Below are 14288 nucleotides of genomic sequence, written 5' to 3'. Positions count from 1 at the left end.
CCAAATGTTGCAGAATATACTGTAATAATCTGAGAGCGAGCCAGGCAGATTCCTGCCTTGCACAGCTTTTTACAGCATGTGTTTCTAGAGCCTTCTAAAGGCAGCCTCAGTAAAATGAATAGCTGAGATTTGGATACATTTCTACTTGCTGGAGTTTTTGTTAAATCCTGGAAAATGCTACGCTCTAGATTTCTCTGTTGATGTGAATGATTGTGAGCTGTGTGGTCTTAACCTTCCTAATGTGTTTTGGAGTGAGTGAGAAAGGCATCGTGAGTTCGTGTACGTACTCTTGTTGCAAACAAATAATCTCATTTAACCTGTAGAGCAGATTGTATCTGATGCCTTTTTCATTAATACTGTTCTGAGTTAGTTCCCTGTAGCCACGAATGCAGAGAATAGTCAAGAACCAAAGCTACAGATTTAATTGGTCATAAACTGGTCTTTACTATAACTATTAAGAGTAATAGAAAAAGTAAGTCTAAGATGCTTGGAGTTGCCAATCTTGTATGTTTATTCTTCATTCCTCTGTCTCGGTTCCCTATCTGAGAAAAAACTTGCCTGTGTCAGGCACAAGTTTTTCCTGTGGCTGTTGTTTGTGTGCTGCTTATGAGGAAACCAATTCTTTCTTTGTGGTAGCACTTAGATACTGAACAAAAAAAGCCATGTAAACTGGAAACTCGGAATGAAAAGAAATTATTCAGCTGATACTTGATTCTCTAAGCTTGTCCCTCTGCTAAATGAGGCAGATGCCAGTAAAAAAGCTACACTTGCATGAGGATAGAATGAAAGTATTTTGTATTTCCAGAGGCTTGACTTTCAAACATTAACCTGTTCTAAATGCTTAAGAAAAAACCCTGTAGTAAATTATGTGCAGAGGAGGATGCAAATGTGTTTCCGTTCCCTGTCTAGGTCCCCTCTAAGTGACTTCTCCAAGGCAACACAGCAAATCACTTGGTCAGTCATGATTAAACTCCTGGTGTTCCTAACTTCATCCTCGTGAGTCCCTGGGCTCCCAGTCTAGGGTTGCAGCCCTTCAGAGTGGTTAAATGCAGTTGGAAGGTTGGTAACTGTGCAGCTTTATTCTGCACAGTTCAGCCTTGATGAAGGTAAGGTCCTGCTATGGAGGAGAGCCCTTATGTAAGGGGGGAAAAGGAAGGAAGGAGCAGTTAATCATGCTGTTATTTTTAAGTGTCAATTTTCTCTCCAGTTCATGTGTGTACTTGTGCTACAAGTGCATTGATATTGTTCTTTTTTAGAACAAAAATCATGCTCCTTTATTCTCAGGCTGTATTTGCAGATGTGTAGTACCCACTGGTTTGTTCAGCTTTCCAGAGTTAGTCACCTACAGCAGTGAGATTCCTTTTCAGTTATTATTAATAATAGCATGGAGATACAGTTGTAGTGGTTTGTTCAAGAGGGATGCCCAGTGCTTGCATGGTGAAAGAGCTTCCTGTATAGATTTTTAAGCCAGTTAAATAACTGACTGATAGTGGGAGGTGGAGGTGATAACTAAGGTTTTAATATTGAAGAAACAATTAGCATTTGTTGAGAATCACACCCTCAGCACCCTTAACAATGAGGAGTGTTCAAATTCTGTAGCATCCAGAGCAAAAGCCCTTAATGTGAATATAACCTCAAAACAGTCCATGCTCACCAGTTTATAACCTACCATGTTAGCAGTTGGATGCTATTTAACCTGAAATTACTCTAAAATTAACTCAACTTATTTTTTTGTTATATTTTGTTGTTCCAAGCACACAACAAGATTTGAGGCTGGGGGAGTGACACAACTTCCAGTCACTCCCAACAGTAGGCTTCCTGTTCTCTTTGCCATTCTTGGCATTCATCAGCATCCTGGTTCTGCTGGTTAGGAAATGTGAACTCCTCCACTTGTGCTGGTCTCCACTGAGCGAGAGATGATGATGATGTGGCTTTCTACTGCTGTGTCTATTTATAAGGCTGGGACTTAAACTTCAGCACTGTGATGACTTGTGTGTGGCTAGAAACGTATCTGTGAGGATCTTGTTAGGTGTGGAGTTGAAGCTTAAAATACACTAATATTCTAGTATTTTACTAGAAAATTGGAGTGTTTTGGAGGCTTTTTTTAGCATCAGGGAAAGTAATTGAGCAAATGAGTTATCATTTATATTTCAGCTATCTTTTTAGGACTCTGACTCACGAGTCCTTTATGATTCATATGAGGATGATTTAAGACGTAGTACCTTGCTCTGCTGCTAAAGGTTGTTCTTCCCATGACTCAGGCAGTGTAACGGGCAGCGTATCCTCTCAGCCTCCACAGTTCATGACCTAGGGTATTAGCTTAAACTGCCATTGATTTCAGTTTACATTAGTGCTCTGGGATTTGAGCTCTGGTGACTGCTGACACACCACCTGCTCTACCATCTTTGTTGTCTTGGTATAGCCTCTAGCAGAGGTGATGGCCAAGTGTCTGGGGTGGGTAACCTTGTCATACTTAGATGGGGCAAGTGACAGGGGTTGTGATTTAGATGTTAAATGAGATGGGGGGGAGGTATTTCCCCCTGGGGAAGGGGACACAGGCCTTGCACAGAACTGGAAAAGCTTGTACCTGTAATCTCTTCTTCCCCTAGTGACAGTAATAGTTTGTATTTTAATCCAGATTAGAATTGTAGGTCTCCTTGGCTTTCCCTGCCCAGCTTTTCCTTCCAAGTGGCATTTTATAGTTAGTTTCAGCACTTAAAAAAACCCTACCAAAACCCAAATGCCCAAAAACCAAACAAAATCCCTCTCCCAAACCCCAAACAACTCCTTCCCCAACTTTCCAAATGCTTGAATTCTCTTTTTTTCTCTTTCAAACTGTAGTTAAGCTGATTGTAATAATCTTTTACTGTTGTTTTCCTTTTGTAGGAGGAGGTAGAGAGCTGAAGGGAATAACTTCCTTGAAACCGGTAAGTACTCCTTGCCAGGGCTAAGGAGGTTTACCTAAGAACAGATGATAGGAAGAGCTGGCCTCCATTCCTGGAAAAGTTTGATGTTTACAGAAACTGAAATCCTATCTGTTCTTGTATTCAGAAAATGAAACTTAAGAAGTAAATGTTACTGATGGAAACCCCAGTCCTATGAATAAAATCAGTGCAGGGCTGAGATTTGGGCCCAAGGGTCTGTAAGTACCGAGGATATTTAAATTCATCTACTAAAAAATAATAACCTTAAATATATATTTTTCCCTGTGTAGTACCAGATTTATTTGAAGGGATTTTTGGTGCAGAAAGAGTTCTGTCTAAAATTCAAAGTTAATCAGTCTTTCCATGCACAGAGAAGGCATTCAAGGCTTTTGTGTGGTTGTTTTGTTTTTTTTCTATCTGTACACCTTGTCATCATCTGTATTTCTAGTGTAGTTTCCAAAATAGCTGTAGTTTAAATACTGTTGTAATGTTTTAGAGGTTCTGATGTGGATTGTATTTGAGATGATAATAGAGAAGTGTTAATGCACTTAAGTGATTATTGTAGATTTGAAGGTTTGATTCAGTCTCTGAAGAGCTATATATATATATATAAAAAACATAAATACCTACTATCTTAACTGCAGTGCATTGGTATACTTATCTGAGTATGAAATTTTAAGTCCTGAAGCAACTACATAAGATACAAGAGATTATTTATAACAAATGAGTGCTAGCAAGAAACTGAATGAAGGGCTGCTGCCTCCAGTAGTTCAAATCAATCCAAGTTGAAATCGGTCAATCCAAGGAATGGCAAATTTACCTCTTGCTCTCAGTGTTCTTTCTGGAAGTATGTCTGGGTGTGCAAGGGATGCAGGTACTCCACAGTCCTCTGCTTTCCTCTTGGAAATAGATGATTCAAGCATCAAACAAGGCATTTGCATGTTTTCCTTTAAAAACGAGTGGGATGAAGGACGTTTGCAGACCAACCCATCCATGCAATTTCAGTCATCTACAGGCTTTTTAACTGAACTATTTCCACTGTCATAAGAATAAAGTGGAAAATGCAGTATGTTTTATAATTAATCTAGAGATGACTTTATACATTTTTGCATGTGGTATTCTAGGTAGTTTATAATGTCACAGGACTTAAGTTTTTAAATCTTTTCTTGAAGTCTGAAAGAATAAATGTTCAAAATACAGAAGAATTTTGCACTCACACCATCTATGTGACTCCTGGCTTATGTAGTTACGTACCTCCTTTCAAAGGGAATACTAGCAAGATTTATTGTTATATAATCACAATATATAATCAGCTGCCCTCACAGATATATCTAGACATTACATAAACCAGAAAGATACAGCCTAGGATTTGTTGGAGGTAAGGAACGATCACGTTCGATAAGTGTTTAAAGTACTTCAGGGGAATTTTTGCACATGGATAAAGTTGGAGAGTTATTCCTCAGGAAGGAAAGCTGCAAGTGCATGTTCCAGAGTGTTTTAGTTCTAGAACAGTACAGTCAAGTAACAACTTTATATGTTTCATGTCCAGAAATCAGCAACTTCAACAAAGTTTTAAATGAATTATGGTTGTTCGTGTCTTCACCCCTGTGAACACGGCTGGGCTGAGCATCCACTTCCTTCTGCAAAGCACTACCACTTTTTTCTTAAATCTCTTAAAAACTGGTTTTTAGGAAGGAAAGAAAAAGCCTTTCTAGCTGTTCCAGGTATCTGTGAAATCAGGTTGGATTAGTTTTTATGAACCTTTAATACTACAAATCCTGTCGGTCAAAATAAGTTGTGCATTAATCGTAGTTGCTTGATCTTTTACAGAAGTACCATGTCATTTTTCCCATGAACTAGTAGTGAGCTTTACAGTCACGTGTTAAAATTACAGATACTGTTTGCATTCCCAGTTGAGAGGACTCTCTTCTGCTGTTTTGCGCTAAACTGTAAAGTTACATAGTTACAGAGTGGTACTAGCTATTCATCACAAGTTATTCTCATTTGTTGAAGACACCGGACGTATCTGTATCTTTACCCAAACCCTGAATTTCCAAGGCTTCTAAAAGGCTTTTTCCCTCTGGAGTGGGTTCAGTTTCCATTATCCAGCCTCCCACGTGTCTTTTTGAAGCATGGTTTCTTTCAAAACTGCAGTGCTAGGGGTCCTAATGCAGGCTATAGTTGTTCTTGTCAGTGAGTGGAAGTAATAATCCAGGATTCTGTTTTCTCATTAGTGTTTGTGGTAATAGAGCAGGGAACTATATGTAATTTCCATGTATCCCTTGATACAAATTGCAATTTTATAGAGAGTAGTGCTGCAACGGCAGCTGGTTTTGCTCATCTGTGTCACATGTGGGAGAGGCCCTCGCAGAAGGTCATTTCATGTGTTGACTAGAGAATCTGATCGAGCCTTTGTTATTTAAATAAGTAACTTTAACAGCAGACACCACTGACAGAGAATGAGTTTAAATATAATGCTTTTTAAGCCCCTTTGTAGTCCTCTCTTTTTGTAACATATTTCAGTTTGGAAAGAGAAACAACTAAGTTAAATAAGCGAATACCCCCTCCTGTTCTACCCCCCTTTCATTTTCAGAAGTTCACCAACTTGTCCAGCACTTCAGTTTACTGTAGTGAGACAACGTTAAAAGTCTTTAATTTATGACAATTATTCTCCTTTTACAGCCTACATGTCCAATCTAAACTGTCAATATCCTTTTGAAAGCAATGAAGTCCCGTTAAGAAAGCCTCCGAGTTGGCTACAATACCTGTGCAATAATTGTGAGCAATTTTCAAAAACTAAAAGAATAGGAACTATTTTAACACTTCAGCAATCCTTTAATGGATGGTATCTGGATGGAAAAGTGCCTGCAAAGATTGCTATAGTATGTTTTCTGATGGCTTTTATGTGTATGTATTTATAGATGTTTTTACACCGGTTCCATTGTGATGTGTGAGCATATGGGAGTCTTAATCCTGTTTCAGAAGCTGATACATTTAACGTATTATGAGCAAAAATCTCTTGTCCAACTTCCAAGGCTTTTAGAAGTATGGCTGATAAAGCTTTTGTATGTCAGAGGTTGGAGGGATTAATTTGTTTGTAGTACAAATGAGGATGGTAAACTCGTACTCACATTCTACAAGTAGAATTCCGGGATTAAAAAGACTTAAAAATTAATGGTTTTGAAAAAGTCTTCTGCTGCTTTATATCAATCTTGTGTTCCTTCAAAATAGGTTTCAACAGAAGTGACTAACTCAGCACTACCTTTGAGCAGTGGGTTATTAATATACTAACATTGTTCAGTCAAATTGCATGCATGCCATCCCATCTAAGAACAGCTCTGTAGTATCATGGAAGTATGCTAATGCAGTACGTTCTGTTTAACAATTCGTTGCTGTTGGGGTTGCAGAATTTTTGTCTCCAGAATATTTTTCTCATCTACCCAGATTTTTAAAATCTTCTCGGTAGTTAATTTTTTTCTGATTTAATATGCAACTGCGGTAGGATATTGGTAGGAAATAGCTGCCTGCAAACTAAGATAAGGGACAAGTATGTCAACTTTGCGATATGTGAGAAGTAACAAATTTGGCTAAATGACTCCAAGGTAGGCGTTTCGTACAGCCTGTAGAGTTCTTGTGTTGGAAAGATTGTTTGTGTTTAGGCTAGAAAGCTGCAGTTGCACATAGTTTGCTACTGAATTCTTGCTCTTTTACCTCCTTTTTGACTTCTGCCCTTCACTAACCAAAAGAAAACCTTATATTTTTCTACAGCACTGGTGTTAAAGAGGAAACCACAAACTAAAGGCACTGGAATCAGCAAAGACACTTTTAGAGAAAGTGGAGAAGGTAGAGAATGGAGCTGCAGACTCTACAGGAGGCTCTGAAAGTGGAAATTCAGGTTCACCAGGTAATTCGTATTCTTTCTTGCTTTCGACTTTAAACTTAAAGCAGCATCAGTATTGCCGATAGAATTACTATTAATGGTAGCATTAAGTAATAGCACTACAACTATAGTAATAATTGTTTTATAAGCATGAAGCTACTTTAGGATTTTATACTCTGCATTTTGACCCCAGCACCTGCTGAGTTTTAGCGAATGTGAAATATCTCCGTATTGGGCTGTGGGTGGGCATTTCTTTTTCCTTTTAATACTTTGCTCCAGTGATAAAAACATTCTGAAAACTCCATATTCAGCAGTTTCTGTCTGGAAGTTTCTTCAGCATTCAGTTGGCAGCAGAAGAATATGGTAGAGGAACTTTGAAGTGAAATAGCATAGTGCTGCATAGTCTCACCTGGTGCTTCTCCTCTGGAGTGTCTTCTACTTTAGTACCTTCTAAACTTGCAGTTGTGTTGTTCTGCTAACCAAAATGTAGTGCTTGGCCTCAAATTTTTACTTTTTGGGTATTTTTACTAGCAGCTAGTCCAATACTATATGGCAATAGAGCTGCAGTTTGCCATTCTTTTACAGTATGAGAAATACTACTACTACTAAAGCATAATTTATCAAACATAAAAGAGGGTTTGGAAATCTCTCTTACCTTTAAGATGATCTTAAGGTCCTTTCCAACCTAAACCATTCTATGATTATATGACATATGCTTATTAATTCCTGGAACAAAACTCCTCCAGCCATAAATGCAGAGTAGCTGCCAGCTTGTAATGTTAAATTTATATACGAGACCTTTTCCAAAGACAGTTATCCGGGTGTTTCTGTTGGATACCTGAAGCTCACAACTGTTACACAGTGGCTAAAAGAAATACATGCTAGGTTATGCTGATTGGTGTAACCTATCATATAACAGTTGCAAAATATTTCCAAATTACCTGGTGACTTGTCTAAACAAGTGTTCTAGATGGCTCGTTTAGTAGTTGCTGCAATGATGAACATAGTGCAGGAACTTGAATGGGCAGATTAGGAAACTGAAGCCATGTATACTTTAACAAAATATAACTTTCAGATGGGGAGGAAAACTTGAAAAAGCTAAAGATAAATTTACAGAACTACGAAGTATTTTGCTCTTACCAAACTCCAAGGCCTTTGCATTCAAAGCTTCAATGAAGTTAGGTAGGTAAGGAAATTCAAAGATTGCCTGGGGCATTTTGCTGCAGGCATTAAAATGTTTAAGGCCAGTCAGTGTTTTTTTCCAAGTCTTATCTGCTGTATGGGGATCAAAACGTTAGTCATACATAGGTTTGTAGAACAGAATCTGCCTCGTGTGTATCTTCATTTGCCTTTTTGCTTAACAAAAAACTTTTAGACTGTGAGTTTTCAGTAATCTTTAGCATCTGTTCATGATGATGATGACAAACAGGGATGAAGACTGGAAAATGTCCAAAAGGACTTTCTAGTTTTTTTTTAACAACTTCAAAGTTGTTTGACCCTGTTTGTCTTAGCTTTGCCCAGTCCTCATTAAAAGTGAGCTCTGCCATGAGACCAACTCTAATTAAATTTAGATCTAGTTGCTGAAACTAGACAAGTCATTACAGCAGAAGGCTGGCTTTTTTCTTCATGATACTGTATGTTCCAGTAATCAGGGCTAAGAAGAAGTCTAAATGTTTACAGTGGAAAATAACACTTGCAGCAACATGTTGGGTGCTTCAGTAAACTTCTCTTGAACTGTGCTGGAGTGGTTACTACTCTGCTTGTCAAATGGCCACTGACAGAAATGGAACTGGTTTTATACACGCGCGCACACACACACACACACACGCACAAAGAAATCTTCCCATTAAATGCTTGAGCTATATTGTATATCTTTGGATTTTGTAATTTAGAGATACAGTATAGAATCGTAGAATAGTTAGGGTTGGAAAGGACCTTAAGATCATCTAGTTCCACTCTTGACATTGCTCAGGATTGTGGAGAATTGTCTTACTTATATTTTACTTATCTAGTGTTTCTTTTTCTGAAGACTCTTCAAAAAAGCTTGCCAACTCTCATACAGCCATAGTTTGCCATCCCCTTGTAAGTGGCGGATGAGTGTCTGTGATGAGCATACAAAGTTCAGCTCTGTGCTGTGAGCAAAGCCTCCCAGCTTCCTGATGCAGCGTGTTACCTGTGACTGCTCACATAGGTGTGAAAAGGGTGCTCAGTATGACTGTATTTTTATTTGTAGAATAGCTCCTTGATTCCTGCCTATTCCAGTTCACCTCCAGAACTCTGCCTGAAGCTTTATACTGCTACTTTGGCAAAGTGTATCTTAAAATACCCAAAGGAGGTGTTGAGCTGTTCAGAAAAAGCTCATTTTTTTGCTTCATTTTAATGATCAAAGAATCCTCCATAGGTGAAGTCTGACCAGGTCACTTGCTGTATCAGAGCACAGTTTGAATATTCAGGTGTTTTCCATGCCAAAGCTGTTGCTTATCCTGAGAAGCCAGGACAAGGAGTCAATTCTGCTACTGTGCTGGCTTAATGAATGTTATTTTGAAACCGTTTGCTCTTCACAGCTTTGATCACAAGAGGTGTTCAAGGAGTTGTATTTAGCTGTTCTCACAGAAGGGTTGGGTTTCATGGATGATTCTTTGAGCTGGTGTGTGGAGAAAACCCAAAACATCCTTTTGCTTTTCTGAAAATATCATTAGCTTTTAAAATACCTTAAATTTAGTTTGAGTTCAGGGGGCAGTGCAAAAGAGCATTTTATTTTTATTTGCTTATGGTTGGATGATGCGGTATTGTGTGATCCTTAGATTTAACAATATTTGATGAACAGTTTACAGTCACTGACTGTACTGTCTCATGGCTGAGTTTGTGCAAGCACTTTGTACAAAAACTAACAGATTTGTTGCTCTTCAAACTCTGATCTGGCAGAAAGCACCAAGGGAAAACAAGCTAAGCATGCAAGCAAAAGGGTAATATAACACCTTAGCTCTGTGACACTGAATGGCAGCATGATAAAACAATAATATTAAGTGTAGATAAATGCCAAGTGGTGCACTTTGGAAAAGCGGTCCTGGTTTTACATCTGCGGTAGCAGGCTGTGAAGTAGCTATTGGCGCTTGCAGTGTCAGAGTACTTCAATGTTGTAGTTTTAAACTTTGTCTCCAGATGATAGAGATAAATTAGAGAAGTGCAGGGAAGAGTGCTAAGAGTGAACCCAGCACTGGATTGATTCCTGCATGAGGAGACTTCCAGTGTGATGAGCAATGACTGATGGAATATGTGGTGTGGAAAAAAATGTAGGAGGAAGTTGAATAGAGAAACAGTCATAGATTCGTAGAATATCTTGATTTGGGAGAGACCCATAAGGGTCATTGAGTCTAACTTCTAACTCCTCTTGACTTGAGTCAAAGCTGGTTTTCCATAGTTCTGTTTGCCCTTGCACTTGCATTATCAGGAGCAGATTCAAAAGGAAAAGGAGGTCCTTTTACATAAGAGTCCTGTACTTTAACTTGAAACTTATTGTCACAGAATCTTGAGTATTTGCCTGAGTCCAAAAGTAATTAAGGCAGATTAATGGAAGAAGAAATGTGTTACTAGCTGTTAAACCTAAGACATAATCTTTAAAGACACCAGAGATATAGATTCCTTAAAGATGGGAAATAACACTCTGTGCTTGTCCAGCACAGGCATCATGCTGATGCGTCTGCTTGATAAGAAAATTTAGCAGGTAAACCTGTGGTCTGATGCAGAATTCTCTTTCTGTTACGCTTTTTATAGTTAAAACCATTTTTAGGATGTGAAATGAAATAAACTTTAATTAGTTGTCAAAGTCTGAGTTCTCTGAGTGGTATCAGTGCAGGTGGAATGAAACATGTTTCTCTTGCTTTGTCCTTCTGTTTCGCACTCCTTTTCTTGATTCTGAAGAGCAAATAGGGAAGAAAGTACAAACTTTACATGGTTCTTTGCATATGTGGAAAGGACGTAGCAATGTGATGAATAAATATGGCTGTAACCAAAAAAGAAACTGGCAATTTTCTGTTCACATTGCATTTTCATCCTGGGCCCTGGTTTTCTTTGGTGACAGCCTGGTAACTTTTTCCTTGCTTAGCAATAGACAGCTTTCTCCTGCAGCTGCCTGAATGAAGTGAAGGAGGAAGAATAGTGAATGGTAACCATCTGTCTGCTTTCCTTTGGATGTGGAGGGCATCTATGCTACAATGATCTCAATCTCTCTCTGAGGGAGAAAAGTGGCAAAGATACTTTGGAACATGGGTCTTCCATGTGGTACCAGCCAAGCCAACACATGGACGGACCCTTAGTACTTGAGACGTTCTGCTCTTGAATATACAAACAGCTTTTGTGCCTGCAGCAGTTATTTGTGATTTGTGTTTCTTGTGACTGCAAGCAAAGAAGGCAGCAGTTCTAGAGGAGACACAGCTATTAGATTATTTTACCCAGCTGGCTTAAATTGTCCTTAAAAGACATCACTTGTTCAAGAGCTGTTTGGGAAAAGCAGCAAAAGTGGTGGCTTAGTGCAGTAGTCTTACTATATTAATTAGGATGGGTTGGAAATGATGGATTCCAGGCCTTTTTGTTGAAATGGTGTAAACTGAATAGTTTGCTTTTACAAAAGTTCTTAAAAATGTTGAATTTTCAACTCTTAAACAAGATCCATAATGAAATTGTGTTGTTGCATCTTTTTTCTTTCTAGAAATTGGTTGCCCAAATGAAGCAAGATCCGCAGGTAACTATTGAGATTTATATTGCATTACTTAGCCTTAAAAATAAAGGAAGTAAAAATGCATGAAGCTTGAAAATTGTAGATATTTCTCAGTCATGTTCTACCTGCTATCACAGTGCTTAGAATGACTGCTGATAGTTTTAAACAAAACCAGTACTTTTAGCTTTATGGAGCCTTTTGACTCCTTCGTAGTTTAAATCATGTAACTCTTGCAGACTATGGTGCAGTTTAAACATGCAGTAGGCTTCTGATTCTATTGGAAGCTGCTCTTCATAAAATCTGCCAGCACTAGAATTTGCTTTCTTCATTTTTTTTGAGTATCAGAAGGTTGTACAAGAAGAGATAGGATATTCTGTCCAATGAATTTTGTCCAAATAGAGCATGTAGCTTAAGGCTGTGTTCAGATTGCCTGTTTTAGGTATCCAGCTTCAGCACTGTAGTGTCCAGAAAGTGGGCACTTGGAATTCAGATGCTTCTGAGCTACTGAAGCTAGATTATACATAGACAGCAGAATTCATCCCTTTCTCAGTGGCTGTGGAACAAGACTGGGTTGTCTTGCACAGCAGTTAAGCACTCCAGTGTGCTGAATGAATTCTGTGGAGTTCTCTAACCAGTTTGAAATGTTGAGTAGAGGGATAAAGGCAGCTCCCTTGAGGCTTGCTATGACATGTTTCCATCCCCATACAGTGCTGGATGTCATATAAGTTTTTAAGCATGTGTTTTTCTGAGCTCAGTGGAGTGCTTTTTATAACAGTCAAGTAGTTAGGCCCCTGACAGGGGGGGATGAACAGGGAGTGGTATTGGAAAATCTGCTTTGTAGAACTTCCTTATTCTGATGGCATCTGAGTAAGGTCTGCTACTTTTACTTGTTGGGAAAGTCTGCTAATGATAAACTTGCAGAGCAATTTGCTTTCAGTTCAGGAAGAGTAAATCTGGTCCCTGCTTCCAATGCTCATAATGCATTTTAATCCCCAATTATTAAGTGGAATCTAGAAGAAGGGAGGATAACTGGTCAGTATCTGGTTTTGCTGGAATTGTGTGTATATTGGAGAAGACTATCTACAAACTGAGACTGTAATGCATTTCAAAATTATATGGAGGAATATAAAAATAGGGAAGTTGTCCTGAGCATGAAGTTCCTTTAAGGATACTAATGACAGGAACTATGTTTTAGTATTTCTGTGCAGCACAGAAAACCTGCGTAATCTAGTGTAAAGAATTTACAACATAAATAAGAACAAGAATAGTGGGGGGAAAGAGGAGAAATCAGGGAATTTTGCTTCCCTGTCACGTTTCTGTGGAGTTTCACAGGCTTTAAAGTGAAGACAGATTTTTATATTTTAGCTTTAGTCAGAAACAGATAATCCTGCTAAAATAGTTTCCTGACTGCATCTTCATAGTGATGTTTATGGCTTTCATATCTTAAACTTAAGAATGTGCTATTGTAAGCAAAGCGCTGATATGAATGATGTGTTAATTCAAATGTAATTCTCTTAAATACAGTCTAAGGCATAAATGTACGTAGAAATAAAGAAATGTGTGTCTTCATTTGACACATATGTCAATTAAGATTTAATAGATAAGTTTGCTGCTGGTCTACACAGTCAAATGTATGATAATGTCTTTGTATAAGTAGCATAAGTGGTAATGCTTTAGGTAATACATCATAGCATGCTACTGTAAACAATATAATACTATTGTATTATATCTTTACAAATTAAATGAGAAATGTTTGTTAGCTTGATGAAATGTACAAATGTGCTTTATAATATGGTAAGCACTAATGGATGTTTTAATGAAATCTTCATTCCAAACTGAGTTGTTTCTGAGTGCTAGAAAAGTTCTCTGGTTATCGTTGCACTCAGTGTCTTAACCAAGGCTTTGTTGAGCCTCTTAAATCTTATTGGCTGTACCTGTACATCCAGAGGTGCTGTGTTTGTAGTGTACAAAACAAACTCAAACAAAAAAACAAACCACCTTCCTGCTACTACTCTCTGTTAACAAATGGAATATCTTTCTCACAGATATTTTTTCTTTCTAATCAGAACGCTGATTTGAAGAAACAGCTTCATGAACTTCAAGCCAAAATCACAGCTCTGAGTGAGAAACAGGTAGGGAAACAGAGATGGATTTTTAACACCTTGCCCCAAAGATTTCACTTTTCCCAGCTTCCAAGAGAGCTGCTAAATTTTTAAGTGCAAAAATAGGTATGAGCAGCCAGACGCTTCTGATTTGTATTTGATTTGAGTTATTACTACTCTATCAAACAAGCAACTAGAGTAATCAGTGGAAGCTATAGCAATTTCTCTTGTGTTGAAACTAATGTTTTATATTAAGGGAGCTGGGAAAATGAATGAATTTTGTCACTTGCTTTATTATTATCTTGAAACTTACTCTAAGCCAGACCGTTCTGGTTTAGGTAAAGTTGGTCCACACTGTCTGGATGAGGATGCTGGAATTTTTCTGTGTGTCTAGACAACTAAACTGATGTCAGTTATAGGTACATAATAGATGTTTGGAAATCCATGTGCTTTTACCATGATGAATTATACTACAATTGTCTTACATTTGCTATTTAGTAGGAATTCTCTTTGACAGTTCTAAAGTGTAAGTAATAATTACAACTGAATACTTAATAGAAAGATTGTGGAACTTGAAAATGTGTCTTGTGGGTAACTAGAAGGAAAATAAGTAACACAGACATCCACAAAACTGGTTCTGATGTTTTTAAAATAACAAAAATGCC

At 38.0% G+C, this 14288-nt stretch overlaps 1 protein-coding gene across 12 annotated transcripts in view; it reads left to right on the top strand.

The window, feature by feature from the left end:
- The window catches only part of PHF21A (PHD finger protein 21A), a 131358-nt gene that overhangs the window by 28257 nt on the left and 88813 nt on the right, over positions 1–14288 (top strand). For 7 of the 12 annotated variants that reach the window (XM_062635822.1, XM_062635825.1, XM_062635828.1 and 4 more), the window contains exons 2-5: positions 2887–2927; positions 6693–6828; positions 11513–11545; positions 13567–13653. In XM_062635822.1, coding sequence (XP_062491806.1) covers positions 6775–6828; positions 11513–11545; positions 13567–13653 — 174 coding nt within the window. In that variant the 5' untranslated portion in view covers positions 2887–2927; positions 6693–6774. The remainder of the gene's footprint in view (positions 1–2886; positions 2928–6692; positions 6829–11512; positions 11546–13566; positions 13654–14288) is intronic. The other 5 variants (XM_062635827.1, XM_062635829.1, XM_062635824.1 and 2 more) reach the window with 1 other exon arrangement.

Source organism: Pezoporus occidentalis, unplaced genomic scaffold (genome assembly GCF_034315485.1).
Source record: "Pezoporus occidentalis ecotype Australia unplaced genomic scaffold, CSIRO_AGI_Poc_V1 ctg46, whole genome shotgun sequence".
Classification (NCBI taxonomy): domain Eukaryota; kingdom Metazoa; phylum Chordata; class Aves; order Psittaciformes; family Psittacidae; genus Pezoporus; species Pezoporus occidentalis.
This window is presented reverse-complemented; position numbering and strand designations above follow the sequence as displayed.